The sequence below is a fragment of the Leopardus geoffroyi genome, chromosome B4, assembly GCF_018350155.1.
Source record: "Leopardus geoffroyi isolate Oge1 chromosome B4, O.geoffroyi_Oge1_pat1.0, whole genome shotgun sequence".
Taxonomy (NCBI): domain Eukaryota; kingdom Metazoa; phylum Chordata; class Mammalia; order Carnivora; family Felidae; genus Leopardus; species Leopardus geoffroyi.
The window spans coordinates 101,132,233-101,152,144 of record NC_059341.1 but is presented as its reverse complement, the minus strand read 5'-3'; the positions used below and the strand labels follow the sequence as shown (position 1 = coordinate 101,152,144).

The window sequence follows — 19,912 nt, the reverse complement described above, 5'->3', positions numbered from 1 at the left end:
AAACGCGCGGCCGGGAGCGCCAAGACTCCGAGGGGCGGCGGGCCCGGGCCGTGCCGCCGAGCGATTGGCCGGGGCCATCCCGCCGGCCGCCGCTGATTGGCTGATTCTCAAATTCGGTCTCAAGGCGCCAGAGGAGGTGTTTTAGCGGGGACTGCGATCCGGGGCTGGAGCGCTGGCGCTGCCCTGACACCGCGGGGTCCCCGCCAGCTCAGGGCGCTCGGAGCGGGGATCTGCGCGCCTCGCTTTCCCCGCCCGATGTCGCCGCCCGCCTGCTGATCTCCTCTCCCCGCTGGTCCCTCGCCGGTGTGGGATCGTGAAAGGTCCCCACAGAGGCAGGAAACCTCCTTCTCAAAGTGGGAGTAAGTAGCGTGCGGCCCTAAGCGCTGCGTGGAGGCGGGAATTGGGGTAAAAGGGGACCCCCCCCTCCCGCCCAGGCTGCCAGCCTCCCTGGCTGGTGGGGATCGAGTCATTTCTGCCGCCGGACCAAGAGCGTGTGGGGTGTCCTGGCTCCAGCTCTCCCTCCCGTGAGGCAGTAGAGGGGACTTGTTGTTCCTCACGATCTGGGGGATTCATTGGAAGAGTTTATCCATGGGGTCTGCTTGGAGGCCTGGGAAGGGGCTGCGTTAAGAGCTGAGTGGGTTTGGTCTAGCGATCAGGTTTCCCTCCCCCCTGATTCAAAACCCCCTCAAAGCCGAATTCCTCCCAGTTCTTTGCGCCAAAATTAACTGACCTAGGAGACCCTGTGCTTTCTGACAGATTTGCCCTACACTCTTCTGACTTGGTAACTTTGTTTTGTGCTCTTGCTTTTCATAAACGATTACCAGTTTTGTCGATTTTTTGCCTTCTCAGGTTTTTAGTAATTATCAAACACACTTTAAGTGTTCGTGTTATTCATGTGCGTTTTAGAGTTGAGGGTGGCTGCACTCCTGGAAATTCCCAGGATGAGTTTAGAGAGGGGAAGTTCATGTTCACGAGCAAGTAATAAATATTTTTGTTGGAGGAGAAAACATCCAATTGTAAAATCATTTTCTAATGTAATTGTGCATTACAGATGGAGGTAAATTGTTTAACATTAAAAGACCTGATCAACCCCAGGCAGCCCAGACTAGATTTTGCAATTGAAGATGGGGAAAATGCACAAAAGGTAAGTGCGCTTAAATACCTTATGCTCTAACATATTTAAGATGGTCATTTCTAATTCAATGAAGTATTTCGACATGGCACTTGTATTTGTCTTATAAACATAATAATTAATGTTGACGATCATTATAGAAATATACTTTTTTAAAAATGGAGGCATCCAAACCATTATTGTCGAGTTTCTCACTCACTGCGCAGTAGAAAGAGGCTGTTAGATGTAATGTTGAAACCAATTTATATGAATCGAAAATGTGCTGGACACTGCAACCAAAAATTTATACTTACAGTTGTCAAGGGTGGATTAGCTCATGCTGTGCAGGAATGTTACCCCTTGGGTCCTGGAATATAGACTGTACATTGTAAATACTGGATATTTAAAGTGCTGTGAGGTGTTCTTCATACCAATGAACCCTCTCCTAGTGACTATTCCATTCACCCAAAATTAAGACCTGTGCCACCCATATATAGGGAGATAAAATGACTTAGCCCACTAGCATACTCTGAATATTTTACAGTGCTGCTCCTGGTTCTGTACTGAGCCTTTCTCTCTCTTTCTGCACCCCTTGTGACTTTTAAGACCATGGTTGTGTCTTCAAGACCCATAACGAAGTGGCCATTGTAATGTCTAAACTGTCACCATCCCCACATCGGCACAGCTGCACTCACCAGCTAGTGCCCTACGGAAAAGGTGTAATAGCTTGTTAGTGAGTGTCTAAGCATTTTTAGGCAGAAGCCAAATATATAACAGAAACTTTGAATACAGATCTGAGCATAGCAACTTACTTGGGCATTGCACTTCTCTAGGCTCCTTGTCTTTATTTTTAGACTTGCCCTCAACAATGAAACTGTCTGGTTGCAAAGCACCTCTTATGTGGACCTTTGAAAAATGCTTGACAACCATTAATTTTGGATAGGTGTGCAACTGTATGTTTTGTAGTGTTGTTTTTTTTTTTTTTTTCCTAGCCTTCAAAATTTTTTTGTTAGGAAAAGAAGGATACCAAAACATTGTTGTTTTCAAGAGGACTTTCTAAAAATGAACCTAAGCCATATGAGGATGGAAATGCCCAGACTTTAAAATGTATATTGAGAGTTTTGGCTTTGGGATTTTCAGAGCAAAACTTTTTGTTTTCCTTTATAATTTGGATGGAATAGCTTTGAAGGAATGTGTATGCATTTATATAAAGCCTGAGTTAGCGTCTACTTCTTTCCTTCTGGGTCAGTGATTTTTTTTTTATCAAGTGCCTTCCACAAGGACATTCTACTCTGGTTGGTATCAGTGAGTACTGTTTGCAGATGAACTTTCCCATTTTAATAGGTGTGGAGAATAACTCAAATGACTCCACAAAGAGGTCGGAAAAGTGGTTAAAATGTTTGAAATGGATTGTATGAGCAGGGATTATTTCACCTCTCAAAGAGAAGGCAAGGAATGAGAATAGTGCTTCTGCCCAGAGCCTAGGTGGAGCTTTCGTCTCCTTTTCACATTGCTGTGTAGTAAACGAAGGAGGATTTCTAGGGATGGCGAGAATGTGGGATTTGCAGTAACAGAGATCTGGGTTTGATTTCCTGCGCTGCCATTTATTAGCTCCATAACCTCGAACTAATATATTTATTCAGTCACTCAATAAATATTTATATTCCAGGTGCTGAGATACAGTGGTTTAAGTTTCCTAACCTCTCTAAGCTTATTTTTTTCTTCCATAAATTGGAGCTAATAAATAGCACCTCCCTCTTTAGGTGTTTGTAAAGTACCCAGCAGCACATACCCTTCACACTGTACTCAGTGACAACGCAAAGATAAACATAGAGGCCGTGAGAGACTTTCTGGGACTCAGATGCAAAACTACCCAACTGTACTATCATTTGCCAAGTGCCATCACAGAAGTGGGAACAAAATGTTTGGCAAAATAACAGAGGAGGAAATACATTCACAGGGAATCCCGGGAGATTTGGGAAGCTTCACAGAGCAGGTAACATCTGGGCTAACCACGCCTCCATGCCTGAGGACGTTCAGCCTACAGAAAAACAGGAGTGAGCAGAAAGGACATTGTAGGCAGAGGAAATAATGTGAGGTGCAGGCATTCTAGAAATGTTCAAGATACTCAGAATGGCCAGAAGCTGATGGTGTTGAATTGTTGCTTGAAAGCCTCTGAGAGATGCCTGGCACAGTGTTTTGTGGGTCAGCTGGCATTTAGAGGATTTCTCTTTCTTGACTTTCTACAGATTGGTCAAGAACTAGAAGTACTGTATGATGCATGCGTCTTCTTGCTACTTACGGAGGAATTTTTTTTTAAGTGTACAGTTTTCAGTTTCATTACCCACATTTCCTGAGCCCAGTTGTGAGGTAATAATCAAGACTCTCCTCTTAAGTTGTTTACAGAGCATTTGGGGAGGACAAAAGAAGAAAATGGATGGTTTGGCATGCAGGGGCGAGCAATAAGGATTGAGCTATCGGGGTGCTTTGTGAAGGAGATAAACCTGAACAAGGGCTTGAAGGGATGAATGTTAAGACTTAGGCAAGTGGAGAGGGAGGCAACTGGTAAGAAGTAGCAATGAGCAGATACATTTGGGGACAGTGCCCAGACTTAGTGGGCACAAGTTTTCTTTGAAGTTCATTCATCATTTTTAGGAGTGATTGAGAGAGAAGGGAAGGTCAGTTTGAGCTATGTATCTGTACCTGTGTGATTACAGGTAGATAAATGTGTGCAGGAGGCACTGGTTGCCTGACTTTGGAATTCATAAAGGTCCTAGCCAGATACAAACTTGGGAACTGTCAACATTCAGGTTGGTTTTAAAGCCCTGTACATGAGGGTGAGTGAACTGTCCCAGAGAGAGCGAACAGAGAGGAGTGGAGAGCTGAGGTTCTAAGAGTAGAAAACGAGGAACCAATGAAGGAGACTGAGAAGTAGGGAGAGAACCAAGAGAAAAAATGTGCTGTTTCCAAAGGGCTGCATGTTTCATAGAGCAAAGAATAGTCAACCGTCTCAACCTGTACAGTGAGGTCAAATGAGGTGTTTTACTGTTGATTTGGCAAGTGAGAGGCGACCTAGATGAGACCAGTGGGAACCCCTGGGAGACGGGCAGAGGAAAGCCTTTGGTGTGGATTACTCATTCTAGAAAGTGTGCTCTGAAGAGAAGGAGAGTTTGTTAGTCAAAAGCTAGAAAGAGACGCTTCCTAACATGTCATCTTTGCAGTGAGCCTTAAACCATAGGTCGAGTTTCAAGGGGCAAAGCTTCACCAATAGCATTAAAGACAAAGTAACGGTGCAGGGCAGGTTTGAAGAAAAGCAAGTGCACTTTTGGGCACAAGGTAGAATAATGCATGAGATAGAACTGGAAAAGCAGTTGGCAAAATATTGCCAAGGGCCCCAACAAGGCTGATATCTGCACATATTATTTGAGGGAACGTGATCAAAGCTATATCTGAGACCCAAGCAAGACGGGAACCAAGATCTTATAATTACACAGCTTTTCTATGGCGGCATACAGCAGAGTCGAAGTACTGATATAATTCATAACAAATATTTGTATAGCACTCAGGTGACAAACTGCCTTCACCTTCATTATCTGATCCCATCCTCACAGCACCTCTATGGCAGGTAAGCGAGGCTATGTTGTGTCCATTTGCATATGAGAATTGGAGAGCCTGTTTCAGGGTTACATTTCTCCAGGCCCTCTCTAATCGAAGAAGCTACTTCCAGGGTGTTGCACTTAGATTTACTGACAGGCAGATCGGACACGGAGGTAACGTGCTGGAGGCTTGTTAGGAGTGCTCTGGGGAGCCACGTCTGTGGGTAGGAAGGGAAGGCAGCAGAACTAGACAGAGGGAGAAGCGGATCTGAGACAGTCTCAGGGGAAGTCTGGAGTTTACCCAACTAGGAGTTCTAGAATGACCCCTCAGAGTCATCCTGAATGGGGGCAAGCCTGGCTAGGCTTTTACATGTCAGCGCTACCTCTATTGGCATCGAGGACAGTCCGGGTCTCCCTGGGAAGTTATGATTCTGGAGGACTCCACCCTCTCAGACTGGTGAAGGGCTTCTAGCATCAGGGGAAATGAGTCATTCATTCCTGAAGAGATCTCAGCACATCCCTGTGTCCACCACACAGCTGGGGGGCCTGGCTGGAAAGCTGTAGAGATAGATTCTTTAGTTGGAACCCCTTATTTTATTGATAAGGGAACTTGGGCCTAGACAGAACAATTTGTCCAGTATCAAAAAGACACAGAGCGGAGACAAAAACCAGGTTTCCAGTCTCATTCTAACTTCCTTTCCACTTATACAGTGTTAGGACTACAGGCTAGACAGACAGATGAAGCAGTTGACTTTAGATTACAGTTGACTTTCTGCCCATCTGAGATCTCGGCATAAAAATTTGCTTGGCATTCTTTTTTCTCTTGATGTAGAGGTGTGTACAATCATAACCTCGCAGGTAACCTAATTCCCCTCCAACTTTACGTATTAAACTGTTGTAAAAATATATCAAAGTGTTGAAGGAAATAATCCATCTAAATAGTTCCTCCATAGGGCAAAAGTAGGAGCTCATTACTCCTTTGAGAATAGGTAGGTCCGCTAGAGGGAGCACAGAAGGAGTGTGCATCTCTGTCCACCTCAGTGAGGGTGGCCCACACCCTCTATCACAGGGATACTTTTTGGAAAACGAGATAATCAAGGCACAGTGTTCTGTCAGCACCCATAAGGGGCAAGGCACTGTGCCAAAAAAACTATGAGGAATGAGCCATATGGAACTTGATTCCTGACCTCCAGAAGTGCACAGTCACATTAATGAGTCAAGACACGCACCTAGGAAGTTAAATAGCAATATGACGCATTGTGTTGTATTAGCTCTGAGTGCCAGAATGGACGGTAAAAAAGAATGGGAAAGAGGGAAACAGGTAACAGCGAGGTTTTACTGAGGGCTCACTATATGCCAGGAACTACTCTAATAACCCTTGAGGTTGGTATTTTTATGGACTTCATTTTCAGTTGAGAGAATTAGAATATAGTGAGACAAGCAGCTTGCCCACGCTGATAAGCAGCAGAGACAGGTAAGCTGGCCCAAGAGCCTGCGTGCATAACTACTTCCCCATACTGCCTCTCCATAGTGCCAGTGGGGATCAGTGGCCTGCTCAGTACCTTTTGTTGATCCAACAAAAGTTTGCACCCACGATAAGCTCACTTCTAGATGCAAGATTTCAGAAACTTCTGCTGTCAGCTGTTTCTTGCATACCAGTAACTTTCATACTGAATGAAGGTTGTATGTGGCCCCAGGCAAGTTATTTAACCTCTCTGTGCCTCAGTTTCTTCATCTGTAGACTGGAAAAATAATAGTACCTAGGTCACAGGATTGGATGAGGTGTTAATATATGTAAAGTACATAAAACGGGGTATGGTCCATAGTAAACACTTAATACTTTCCCCTCAGAATTCCCTTGTAGAAGACTTCATCAGAACTGCACATTAGTACGGATGTGTTAAGAGATATGGGTAGATGCAGTGCTCCAGGCTGGCTGTTTCTGCTGCGTGGTGGGAAACCATCCCCCCCATCCCATTCCCTCCTCTCCCCCCACCCCAGTGACACCGGGGCAAAACCTCACCATGGCCAGCAAGCAGCTTTTGCTGATCCAAGGAACAAGAGATGCCGCCCCCACCCCCCAACACAGACTCCAGGAGCTCCCAATCTTCTTTTCCTCTCTTCATATGTTGCTCATTGGTGGGAAAGCACCTTTCTTAAAGGACTGCTTAGCGGAAATCCAAGCACACAGTAGCTACAGGATGCTACATATATAGGAAAAGCATATATATATGGAATATATATATATATATTTTCCTATAGGAAAAGCATATATAGGATGCTACATATATAGGAAAAGCTATAGGACAAACCTTTAGCTCATCCACCTTCATCATTATGTAAAATGCAATTGCTTGGAGGTGAATTCTGCTACAGAAAGAACAGAATCTTTCCGTTTTTGAATGATGAGTCCTTATTTTAGGGGAAAGAAACTTGTTTTCATTACTTGGTATTTCCAAATGTGGCTTCCATTCACTTAGTCCTTTTTCAAAGTGGACTAAGGGACATAATGGACCCATCACTGCTCTTTTCTTGTAATTATCTAAGGCGGTCTACTCAAAGTGTGATCTGGGGACAGGTGCTAGCCCACAAACTATTGCTAAACCGTGAAAAATTAAGACCAGAATTTGAAAGGCAGGCACTTAGAAAGCTCTGTAACAATTTGATCTTGCCCCCCTGTGGCATCTAAGCCCATGATCAGTGGTCTCTTCCTAGTGAACAGGCTGTAGGTTGTTTGAGTGACAAACTCACATGGAGAGTTACAGGTGGTGGAAAATGCATATAAGTCCTGTGAAGCGAAACTACATATCAGTGTGTGGGAGTTTGGAAATAAAAAACCCTGGCCCTTCACCATGGATAGTTTGAGAAGTACTGCTCTAAGGGAATAACAGCCCTTCCAGGTTGGTTTGAAATGTGGCATTTTGTTGGATACTTTTCCATTGGTTGGTCCTGCTACAAATTTCTAAATTAGCACCAGTGAACACTGAACTACAAAAGCATAACTGTACTGCAGTAGTTAGTGCAAACTCGTAAATGGAGAAGCAGTATGGACTCAGCCCACATTTGCCCTTATTATCATCCCCAACAATTACAAGCATCTACCAGGGGCACATACACTCAACTTCTTTCCCAGAGCTGCCATGAGAAGTGTATTTAAAAGCAGTAGATGATAATCATGTTCTCACTGAACCACTGTTGGATTCCATGAATCCTTCAGTCTATTTTCATTAGTCCTAGCCTGGTATTTTTCAGCGGTGAATATGTGGTCTCTTTGTATTTTCATGTCTCGGTGAATCATGGGAACAAAATGCTCTTAGCTTATACCTGCCCTTTCTCTTTCTTACTAAAAGGTCTCTTTTTTTTAAATAGGAAAATATATTTGTGGATCTCTCAAGGATGGCCCCGAAGACTCCAATAAAAAATGAACCAATTGATTTATCAAAGCAAAAAATTTTCACTCCAGAAAGAAACCCCATTACTCCAGTTAAGCTTGTTGACAGACAGCAGGCAGAACCATGGACGCCCACAGCTAACCTGAAGATGCTCATTAGTGCTGCCAGCCCTGACATAAGAGACCGGGAGAAGAAAAAGGGACTGTTCAGACCCATTGAAAACAAAGATGATGCCTTTACAGACTCTCTGCAGGTAAACAGGCTGTGCGTCTCAGGCTTTATAGAAATTTTTTTTTAAGTTTATTTATTTTGAGGGGGACAGAGACAGTGTGAGTGGGGAGGGGCAGAGAAAAAGGGAGAGAGAAAATCCCAAGCAGGTTCTGCGCTGTCAACATGGGGCCAATGTGGGGCTCAAACCCGTGAAACCACAAGACCATGACCTGAGCCGAAACCAAGAGTCAGAGTCTTAGCCAACGGAGGAACCCAGGCACCCCAGGCTTTACAGAATTTTAAAATCTTTACTTAACAACTTAAAAGTCATAGGATTCTCAGTTTTTCAGTTACCATTGAGCCAAAAGCTGTATTAAACTTAATGTCTTCCTTCCTTCCTTTTTTTTTTTTTTTTTTTTTTAATGGCATGTCAGATGTCTGTAATGGTAAAATACTTTTAGGCAGGCGGTATCTTTCATCCACAAATCCCTGCTGTTTACAGATATCAAAATATGCCAAAACTTAATATCTTACTTCTAGCTGAAATGGAATTCTCTGTGTCTTATTTTTTTCATAATGAATGTTTTTTTTTCTCTTCTATATGCTACTTCCTTGACTACTCCCAGTACACATTTAAAAATGATAATTTTTAAAGCAGAACTGTTTCATAATTTTGATTTAATGAAAAAGTTTGGACTTTTTTTAATGCTGCTGTGAATTATAATTTTTCTCTGATTTTGAGGGTAGCAGTTTATTTTAAACTTTGGAAATTTCATTATTTTTATATATGTTGAAGTCTTTGGTTTGGGGCCTTAAAGGTAAATCATCTTTAAATTATCTATCCCATGGAGAACCTGAGCTATTGAATAAGCAGCATATCTATACTTTAAAGAAAAAAAAAATCAATGGTCAATAATTTTCACTCTCCCATTAAACCTTTTCCCAGGCTTGCTAAGAAAAGTTACAGATTTGAATGTTATTTCTCTTCTATTTTTTCCTCCTTTTGGTAGACTTTTTATGCTATAAAAATTACCAAAATGAAGAAATTGAAATAGAAGAGAAAAAGATATCCTGAATTACAACATGAAATTAATAGAACAAAATGAAGTGAATCTGGTATACTTCATTGCAGTGACAGAGCTAATAGATTTTTCCATGTAACTAAATACAAATCAGACCATACTTTGAGAACCACCGCTCCAGAGAAACTCCTGTGTGTATACACCAAGAGACACGAACAAGAATATCATAGCAGCACAGTTCCTGTTAGTGCACACTGGAAACAACACACATGGCTATGAGTAGGAGAATGGATAACTAAATTGTGGTATATTTATACAGTGGAATATCAAACAGCAGTGACAATGAGAGAAAATCATAGCTACATGCAAGAACGTGGATGAATCATAAAGACGTATGTTGATTGAAAGGAGCAAGTTTCAGAAGACTGTCTACTAGTTTCAATTTTACAAACGCTGAAAACCCAAACCAAACAAAACCTAAGCAATATTTTATATAGGAATATATCCATATGTGATAGGATTATTTGAAAATGGCCATGAAATGATACATGCAAATTTAGGAGAAAGGTTACTCTGTGGGGTAGGCAGATGTAAATTAATAGTATTGTTCTGGTTTGGGGCATTAAAGATATTATGTACATGGTAAGTATATTTTATATGACCAAATATTCTATCAAAAGGTAGTAAAAAATCAATGTAAAGAAGATATTCCTCAGTAATTTTTAGGAATATGAAAGGATTCTATGACCAAAAAATTTGAGAACTACTGTTCTAGGGTACACATCTAGTAGTGAAATGATTAGGTCATTGGATATGCAAACATGCACAAAGTAATTGCTTTCCCAAGTGCTGTTCTCATCCACCAATAATGTACGAACATTTATTGATCCACTTCTCTGACACTTGACACTGAAATTTATTAATTTCTGCCAATCGAATGGGTGTACAATTGTGTATTATTGTGATATTCACTTGCTTTTCCTTGGTTACTTATGAGGCTCAGCCTCTTTCGACATGTTTACTGGCCACCATGTTGTTTTTTCCCTTTTCTGTGAAGTGTTTGTGCATGTTCTTTGCTGATGTTTATTATTCATTTTTCCATATTGGTTTGTAGGAGTTTATTGTACGTTCTTGAAATACCTTTATCAGTTCTGTGTGTTACATCTCAACTTACTGCTTGTGTTTTTTCATGTTGTATATTATAATCAATTGTCCCTGCACTATTTATTCAGTCCCTCCTGCTCTCCCAAGTGGTCATTGCTATCTCTGTGGTATGTCAAAGTTCTTTTCATGTATGTATCTGTTTCTTGGCTCTCTTCTGTTCCATTGGCCAATTTATGCATACCTACACCAATACCATATGGTAATAAGCCTTGGTATCAGGTAAAGCAAGACTCTCATCTTATTTTTGCTTCAGAGTGTATGGGCTATTCTTTGCCTTTTGTTCCTCCATATATACTTTAGATTGGATTTTTTTAATGTTTATTTTGAGAGAGAGAGTGTGTGTGCATGCACATACACGAGTGGAGGAGGGGCAGGCAGAGAGAGAGGGAGAGAGAGAATCCTACGCACACTCCATGCTCAGCACGGAGCCCAATGCAGGGCTCGATCTCACAAACCATGAGATCATGACCTGAGCTGAAGTCGGACCCTTAACCGACTGAGCCACCCAGGCGCCCCACAGCTGATTTTTTAAATCTCTTTTTAAATCTGCCTTTGTAGCTACTTTGTTAAATTCACTTATTATTTTAAATAATTTGAGATACTTTTGAGTTTTTTATATAAACAATCATCTTCTGCAAAGTGAAAGTTTTGCTTCTTCTTTTCTAATCCCTGTGCCTCAGTTTCTTTTTCTTATCCTCAGGCACTGGCTAGGATCTTCAATATGATATAGAAGAGGAACAGTAATAATGTTATCATTTTCCAGATTTTAAGGGAATACTTCCAAGATTTTTCCATTAAGACATGTGTTTGCAGTTGGGTTTTTATGGGTACACTTTATTAAAGAAATTCTCCATTTCTGGTTTTCTAAGAGCATTTTTAAAAATCATGAATGGGTGTTAAATTTATCAAATGCTTTTTTCTGAAGCCCATTGAGATAATCATACCACTTTCCTTCCTTGAATCAGTTCGTTGAAAAGCCTTTTTTACTGGGGCGCCTGGGTGGCTCAGTTGAGCGTCCGACTTCAGCTCGGGTCATGATCTCATGGTCCATGAGTTCGAGCCGCTTGTCGGGCTCTGTGCTGACAGCTCAGGGCCTGAAGCCTGTTTCAGATTCTGTGTCTCCCTCTCTCTCTGCCCCTCCCCTGCTCATGCTCTGTCTCTCTCTGTCTCAAAAAAAAAAATAAAAACATTAAAAAAATAATAAAAAAGAAAAGCCTTTTACTTTTGCGGCTTGAACTGAGCCTTTCTCAAATGTGGGTTGCTGAGACAAGGACACCACGTTAGTATCCTTACAAAAAGAATAAAGAGGAGTAAGACTTAGCTGCCCTTGTTCAGTTCCTTGAACCTTGGTCAGTTGTAAAAAATAAAACACATTGGTGACGCAATGCAGTCCAGTGAATCTCAGAATTTTATGTCAATAGGAATTACCCACGACCTAAATTCTGATACATCAGGTCTGGGATGGGGCAAGCTCCCGGTGATGCCGATCTATAGGTCTAGTGAGCACATTCATAGCAAGGGTGTAGCAAGCTGTAAATGACTATTTTCATTTTTTAAGCTTTTAACCAATAGACTCACCCTCAAGTTTCAAAGGAGGAAAAAATCAGTCCAAAGAAAACAACCAATAAAATGTTAAGAAAATTGGATTAGGTAATGAATATATTTTAACCAGACTCTAGAATGCTGTGAACTGGGATGTCCCCCCAGGTTTGCCAATAACTCATTAGTCCATGCATTTCTTCTGCATTTTTCATGCAATTTCTCCACATGCAATTTCGGTGACATCTCTCCTCTCCCTTTTGTCTGCCCTTTGCAGCTTGATGTTGTTGGGGACAGTGCTGTGGATGAATTTGAAAAGCAGAGGCCAAGCAGAAAACAGAAAAGTCTAGGACTCCTGTGCCAGAAGTTTCTAGCTCGCTATCCAAGTTACCCCTTGTCAACTGAGAAAACAACCATCTCCCTGGATGAAGTTGCTGTCAGTCTTGGTATGTATCATCAGATTACCTGGAGGCCCGTCTCCAGTCACAGTGGGAAACTGGTTTCCTCGGGCAGGCCAAAGTCTTCAGATAGCTTCTCATTAAGTAAAGAGTGGGCTCCCGAAGGATGAGGACAGAGGGGCAGGTAGCGCTTCCTTCTGTCATCGAATTTCTCATCCTCATGCAGAGGATTTCAGGGAGTCTTCTAGGCCTGAGGGTCAAACAAAAATTTGTGTTTTTTTTTAACCTCGTAAAATATTTGTATAAAAGACTCACGTTAAAAACATATCACTTGTAATTTCATATTATTGCAGACAGACAAAACACATTTTAAAATAGCTTGCTGTTTATTTTTAAAAATGCTGCTAAGATTTCAGACTTGGTATTACTTCTGTTATCAAATAGGATTTGAGAGCAAGAGCGTTATGTTTGAAGCCATACAGTGTGATACAGCGAGCCTGTCAAGCTGGAGGAAGCACATCCGGACATAACTCAAACAGCTAACCTTCTAACAAAGAGGAGTACATGTGTTCACATGGCATGGGTGTGTGTAATGTGCAGTGGGGTATGGGCTGTAAATATGAAGACAGCTGCCTCAGAGTAGAGACCCCTAGTGGGCATGGGTTGCAGTTGGTCCCAGGATAAACATGTTGACAATCTTAACTAAGCAGAAATCACAGTGATTTGAAGGTATAGGGTGTCCCCTTAAAAAATAAGGTTTTACACACAGAAGAAAAGAAAAAAAAAATCAACTAAACAGGCTTTATGATAGATTATATTTTTAATTTGTTTATTCTCTTTCTTCCCCTAGCCCTGAGAAATGTGCCCCAGTAGATGACTGGCCATCTGAATTATTCAAACTGATGGCTAAAACTGTTTTAGTTGCTAGAAACTGAGATAATGAGGCAGTGAATGTGATGGAAGGACCATGGGCTGGGCTTTGCATCAGATGGAGCTCTCCAATTTATAGGCTGTGAGAGTTTTTAAAAAGTTACTTAATCTGTTCCTGTCTGAAACACAAGGATCATAGCACCTACCTTGCAGAAACTTAGCAAAGTTTGGGGAGAATGTCAGCAACATGCCTGACTCAGGGCCGGGCATGGGTAACTCCTACTGTTACGTGGAACACTTTCTACTCAGCTCTTACTAGATCTCTCTCTGCCCTCCCCAAGCTATCCTGTCACCCGCTGGGAAAGGAAGTACAGTGCCTGACTGGGGAGCCCAGAAGTAAAATACAGTATTTGGAGTCAGTGCCAATGAAACAAGAAAGGGGAAGTGACCCAGCGGATGAAGACTTAGGGTACACCCATTTGAGGCACAGGCCTAGAAACTAATCTTACAGAGGATGAGGGTAAAACAGTAGCACACAGTGTCCTTACTGAGGTTCATGAAACCAGCTTCCTCCATATACCCAACTTCCATCCACGGACCTTGCACTAATGTCAGTGCAGAAGACAAAAGATTAGACAAAAACATCAGACAAGCTCCATCGTGGACTAAGGGAAGCATGGTAATAACTGATAAATCTGTGGGGGCGTACGTAATGCCATGGCTAGGATTAACAGGATTACGCTGATACAAAAGGAAAAGGCTGGATGCTAGGAAAAACCTTCCTGACGGAGCAAGCCCCAGAGTAACCTGAAGGTCTCGAGACCTGTGAAATGGAACTTTTTAGTGCACGAGCCAGTAGACAGATAAATCCAGTCCAGATTGAAAGGCAGCTGCCACAGTGGCTTTTACCAACACCGCCTATTAAACACCCATTGTACATATTAAACACTCATCTTACCTTCAAGTGGTCAGAATCTTCCTTTATTTTCCCTTCTTAGGATGTCTACTCACTAGATGGAGATTTAACAATTTGTGTCTAATACAGAATCACAAAACAGCCCAGCATATGGCTGGCCCTGGGGTGTCTCAGTTGCATTCACATGACATTTCTAATGGGAAGGTTTATGGAATGTTACGCTCTAAACAAGATGTGTTAATATATGAAAACAGACTGGAATAAAAAAAACAGGCAGATCTGGACAAGGGGCTGTTGACTGCCCCTGCCAGCACCTTCCAGCAGGCATCTGGCACCGAAGTCTGAGCTTCTGAGGATGAAGAGCCTTTCAGGGTCATGAGCCGAAATGTTCTGATGAACTGTGAAATGCCTCTTCCTGCAGATAATAGAACTTCGTTTCACCTCCAAAGTTTTCATCAGAATTTGATCAATTTCTTGTGTTAAATCTTTAAAGGGCCAGAAGCTTCATTGACTAAGCCTGCTCTGATTATATAACGGCTCCTGGCAAGTGAGCAGAAAGAGGACATCTTTGTAGCTGGACCAGTTTTCTGGGAGATGCCCGGAGGCTTTTATTATGGGTTCTCGGATGAGAGCAAAGGAGCCAGTGGGTTCCAAAAGCCTAAGGGCCTGTTGCTCAGCAGGATGAGTCACAGGAAAGTTTTAAAATCTGTTTATACTGTGACTTCTCATGCTAGCAGGGATTTTAGGTATTTCCAATGCTGTGCAGAAAGTATTTACAAAATAATACATAACAGTAGATAAAAATTGATACCCTATTGGAGACCCGTTACATTTATGGTCACATTTAATCCTCCTCATCTAATGAGATAAATACTAAGGCATAGAAAGATTACCCAGGTAGTAAGGGATTGAGCAGGGATTCAAATCCAGGCAGTCTGACCTCAAAGTCCCCACACTTAACTCCTGTAAATATTTTTGGTAAATGTGGTAGACAGCCCTATAACTCTAGCTATTTTGAGAGTGTTGGGAAAGTGGGTAGAGACTTGAAGAACTTCATGGTCAGCCAGTATTGTGCATAAAGAGTGTCTGTGCTTTACCCCTGGGCTGTTTAGCCCAAACGGCTGTGAATGGGAGCACGGGGACATTTACCAGCGGCCAAGCTATGAGCAAAAGGAGCCTCGTATGTTGTTCGGCCCTGGCTGTAGCTTCCTCCAGCAGCTTGAGAAGGGTGCCCAAGCTGTAGACTCCTAAGTTTCCAACGCAAAATAGGAAACAAAATATTTGCCATCTGTTTTCCTTCCTGGGCCATTAAGAAAGTTAACAAAGATAATTATTCCACATCATTCAAACTCCAGGAAAGGATACGATTGTCCAAATGAGGTGTCACGCGTTGGACACAGTTTATTTTACAGTCTGCATAATTAGGAGTAGAAGTCAAAATCAACCAAACAGCATTCATCAGGTGTCCATTAGACATACTGGTACACGTGTTGCTCAATCCCACCTGTTTTAACGTGCTGAGGTGTTCATGTGGTTTACCTAACAGGTCTAAAGAAGAGACATACTAGTGTTGACGTAATAGAGATGCGACTATCCTCCATCTCTGGGTGGATGTTTTTTACCCTCGCTCTTTTAAGGGTTGGATCCCAAGAACATCCTTTACAGGTTCGGTTTGTGGAGCATCCACCCTTGCTGCGCATTGCCCTGGGCAGCATGTAGAGTAGCTTACAGACATGGTCCAGGCCCTCAAGGAATTTTTACTCAAAAATGTTTGCCTGCATGATTGTCGACTTCTGTTTTTCAAACAGGCGTTGAAAGGAGACGTATCTATGACATTGTAAATGTGCTGGAATCACTGCATCTGGTCAGCCGGGTGGCCAAGAATCAGTATGGCTGGCATGGACGGCACAGCCTGCCAAAAACCCTGAGGAGCCTCCAGAGACTGGGAGAGGAGCAGAAATATGAGGAGCAGATGGCACATCTCCAACAGAAAGAGCTAGAGCTGATGGATTATAAACTTGGAGAACGTAAAAAAGATGGCTGCCCAGACTCTCAAGATCAACAGTTACTGGATTTCTCTGAACCCGACTACCCCTCTTGTGAGTGCACCATAAAACCACACGAGTGATGGTTCCTTCCACAGAGATTCACTGCTAAGGCGGGAAGTGCCAGATCGACAGCCCTGGAGGGAGATGTCCTCCTGTTCTACCTACTGAAGAAAGGGGGACAGATGGCTCCCCCACTGGGCTTCCCACTCGACCTCACTTCAAGCCTGTCTGGTGGCAGTTCACTTGGTACTTGGTGTGTTTGGACCACAGATCGCTAACGGCGCTCCCGTTTCTGATTGACAGCCCCATGCTGATTTCTGTTTGTGAGCCTTTAAGGAAATTTCACTTGGAAAGAAGTTATCTTTTCACAGAATTCAGTTTTTTAAATTCTATTTAGGGTACATTACTTAGGAACAAACCCCGTTAGGAGAACACGTTGGTAAGAAAGATAGATAGCCCCTGCTGTCATTTGATACATAATTTTTTTTTTATTTATATCTACATTATTCTTCCCCTCCCAGCTCCTTTTGAGCCTCTTCCTGTTTTGACCACTGATCTTCATCATTCTTACCCTAAATCCCATTGCTAAGATGATAAAGTACAAGTATCACTCAACATTTCCCTTGCATATATAATAGGGATGGAAATGTGGGCCTGGTTTTCATTAGATTTACTGCCTCGTGCCTTTTAGCTCCACCCCATGAGCCAGTTCTTACACTAGTAACCAGAGGAGACAGCCATCTGTCAGGGATGGTTTGCCTGCCATATACAGCAACAGACATCTAATCAGTGTCTCTTACTCATTTACAGCTTAGTTCTTCACTTATTTCTGAAAAGCAATGGAAGAGGCGAGCGCCTACTGTGTTTAAGATATATTCTAGATATTGTGGGCACAGAGAAAGAAAAACAGAGTTCTTGCCTTTGAGGGAACAGCTGATGTTCTGAAAACAGTCTGTGAAGTCTACCCTTCCTTTTATCCTTCTGCATTCATCTTTTCAAAAAGTTGCTCCAGGAAAACTACCTCATGGATTTATTCTATGAAGTAGGAGTGTAAAGCATTAAGAGTGGTTTCAGATATGCATTTCAGAGTTTATGCCTCCTGTAGAGTCATTTTCCAAGCCATAAGAAAACCCATCTCATTTCTTGAGGCGCCTGGCTGGCTCAGTCAGTAGAACATGCAACTCTTGATCTCAGGGTCATGAGTTCGAGTCCCACATTGGGTGTAGAGGTTACTTAAAAAAAAAAAAAAAAAAAAAAAGACAAAAATCCATCTCATTTGTTTACAAGCCATCTTTTTGTGCTGTGTGTCCAGTAGGCTTCTGCCTGTAACAAGACTGATCTTTCCATCTGCTGGTAGAGTTAGTAGTTCTGGCAAACTCTAAGTACCATCTTTCATGTGGTAAATTATATGTTTTGATGCTTTCATTTCATTCCCTTTGTAGCATCTGCAAACAGTAGAAAAGACAAGTCTCTGAGAATTATGAGCCAGAAGTTTGTCATGCTATTCCTCGTCTCCAAAACCAAGATTGTTACTCTTGATGTGGCTGCCAAAATACTGATAGAAGAAAGCCAGGATACCCCAGACCATAGTAAATTTAAAAGTAAGCATCTTCACCTAAATCCACTTATAAGTACAAAAAGGGTGTCATATCATATATTGATATTTTCTGCCTGTGAGATTGAAGAAGAAATTGTTTTTGAGAAGTGCAGTCCTTCCTGCACTCATAAAGATTCTTGGGGCTGTGAGAGGTAAGTTAGTAAATACTATAATTCCCATTAAAGTTCTGTCCGATGCCTTTTCCTCGGCAGTTAGGATGGATGGTGGAAGCAGAATGCCATCCATCCCACAAATGCAGGTCAGGGAGGGTGTAAGATGCTTTGCGTTTCTCTTTAGTATTGCTGCTTCCAAGACAGAATGTCTGAGTTTTCTTTCCCCTTTTTTCCTCACCCCCTGCCTACTCTCCTGATGGGTGGAGATGAAAGTTGTCTGCAGGTAAGAAACAGAGGAATGACCAGGGTAGGGTAGGGGTGGTGGGATGAGGCCGCTGGGCAAGAATAGAGTTTCTGAGATTCGTACCCAGTGCATCTTCCTTTTCTGTCAAGCCTAGGTTGAGCCAAATGCCCTTGGCTGCCAGTAGCCCTTTCAAGGCCTGGGAAGCCATGATCTCAGCTTTCTGCTTTTTCTGTTTCCATTGGAGGTATAGGTACCCTGTGGGAGAAATGAGTAGGTAAAATGTAGCTCTATCAGAATTGGGAAGAAGATTGCATCTGGGGTGAATGTTTGATGTTCCTGGACCATAATCAGAGCTCCTCTGATTGATCTTAGATACAAAGTCAAGTGGGTTTCCTACCTGTAAATTGATTTCTTGAATGGACATTACTTTGTGGTATTGCCCTGCCTGTCAGATGTCTTACCACCTCTTCTGAATGTCTCCTCTAGTACCTGCATTTTCAAATGTCTCTCCCCCAGCCCTCATAAGACTCAGGGAAGGACCACCCCGCCCCTCCCCCACTAGGTGGCCAGATGCCTGTCTTCAGCACAGCTGAACCTCATGACCTTGAGCCCCAACGGTCTTGTGTGCCCAAGAGCGCAGCCTCACGGGAAGCTCTGGGGAATCCCTGCCATTTTCACAGGCCAGCTGCCTGCTGGAGCTGGTGCCACCACCTCCTGCTGGGAGAAACTCAGAGCGAGCTTTTGACATGCCACACATCAGAATTACATTTACTAAGCCTTTAATTATAGCCCCTTTCCCTCCCTTGGCGTTCTTGAAATCTCGGCGCTCCCTGCAAATCTCGGTGCTCCCTGCTCGTTACCAGGTGCCTCTCACAAGGGGTGTGAAGTTGTGGAAAAGGAAAGACACGCTGACCTTCCCGTAGTATGTGTCTTCAGATACATCAGATCCATAAATCTCGGGCCATTGCATGACAGAGCCGTTGGCCTCTGCTGCACCCCACTGCTTTCTGCTTGAGGTTTATATGGCCGCCCAGAAAAGTGACCTGTCACATAAACTAAAATGTAATGGTGTTACAGACGGTGTGACCATAATTGTGTTTTATATCTTCAAGCAAAGGTACGACGCCTCTATGACATAGCCAATGTTCTGACCAGCTTGGCTCTAATAAAGAAGGTGCATGTAACCGAGGAGCGAGGCCGGAAACCAGCCTTCAAATGGATCGGGCCTGTGGACTTCAGTTCCAGCGGTAAGGTGGCATGGTTTTGCTAGGGACCTATTTTATTTTCAATCCCCAGTTCCTTTTCCAAATCATGCATCTACTACTCAATGAGATTGATCTTCATTTCCCATAACCTGTGTCACATTCAAAATTAGACTAGAGGTATCACTCTTGGAACAAGGAACGTTAGTCTTTAAATGGTGTGTGGGGCCAGCTCCCATATGGTAGGAAGGGAGATCCTGAGAGCTTATAATGTGGGAGTTTCTGTAACTATTAAATTATAACTCATTAGCATGTTTTATTTTATTCCAAAGTTCCGGGAAGTTTGGGATTAAGGATTAAAAATAACACTTCTTATGAACTCTGGTTGTTTCTGCATCAGCAAAATAAAGCATTATTTTTCTTCGAAATCCCAGATAGTGTTAAAATTATATCGATTACTATCACAAAACTAGTACGTGGTGAGATGGCT

General features: G+C 42.6%; 1 protein-coding gene across 2 annotated transcripts in view; it reads left to right on the top strand.

Annotated features, from left to right (window-relative positions):
* The first annotated feature begins 121 nt into the window (after positions 1 to 121).
* E2F7 (E2F transcription factor 7) overlaps positions 122 to 19,912 on the top strand; it is a 40,569-nt gene continuing 20,778 nt past the window's right edge. Inside the window, exons 1-7 of one of the 2 annotated variants that reach the window (XM_045463729.1) lie at positions 122 to 359; positions 1,052 to 1,144; positions 8,077 to 8,352; positions 12,312 to 12,480; positions 16,027 to 16,317; positions 17,709 to 17,867; positions 19,333 to 19,467. In XM_045463729.1, the coding sequence (XP_045319685.1) occupies positions 1,052 to 1,144; positions 8,077 to 8,352; positions 12,312 to 12,480; positions 16,027 to 16,317; positions 17,709 to 17,867; positions 19,333 to 19,467 (1,123 nt within the window). In that variant the 5' untranslated portion in view covers positions 122 to 359. The remainder of the gene's footprint in view (positions 360 to 1,051; positions 1,145 to 8,076; positions 8,353 to 12,311; positions 12,481 to 16,026; positions 16,318 to 17,708; positions 17,868 to 19,332; positions 19,468 to 19,912) is intronic. The other variant, XM_045463730.1, reaches the window with a different exon arrangement.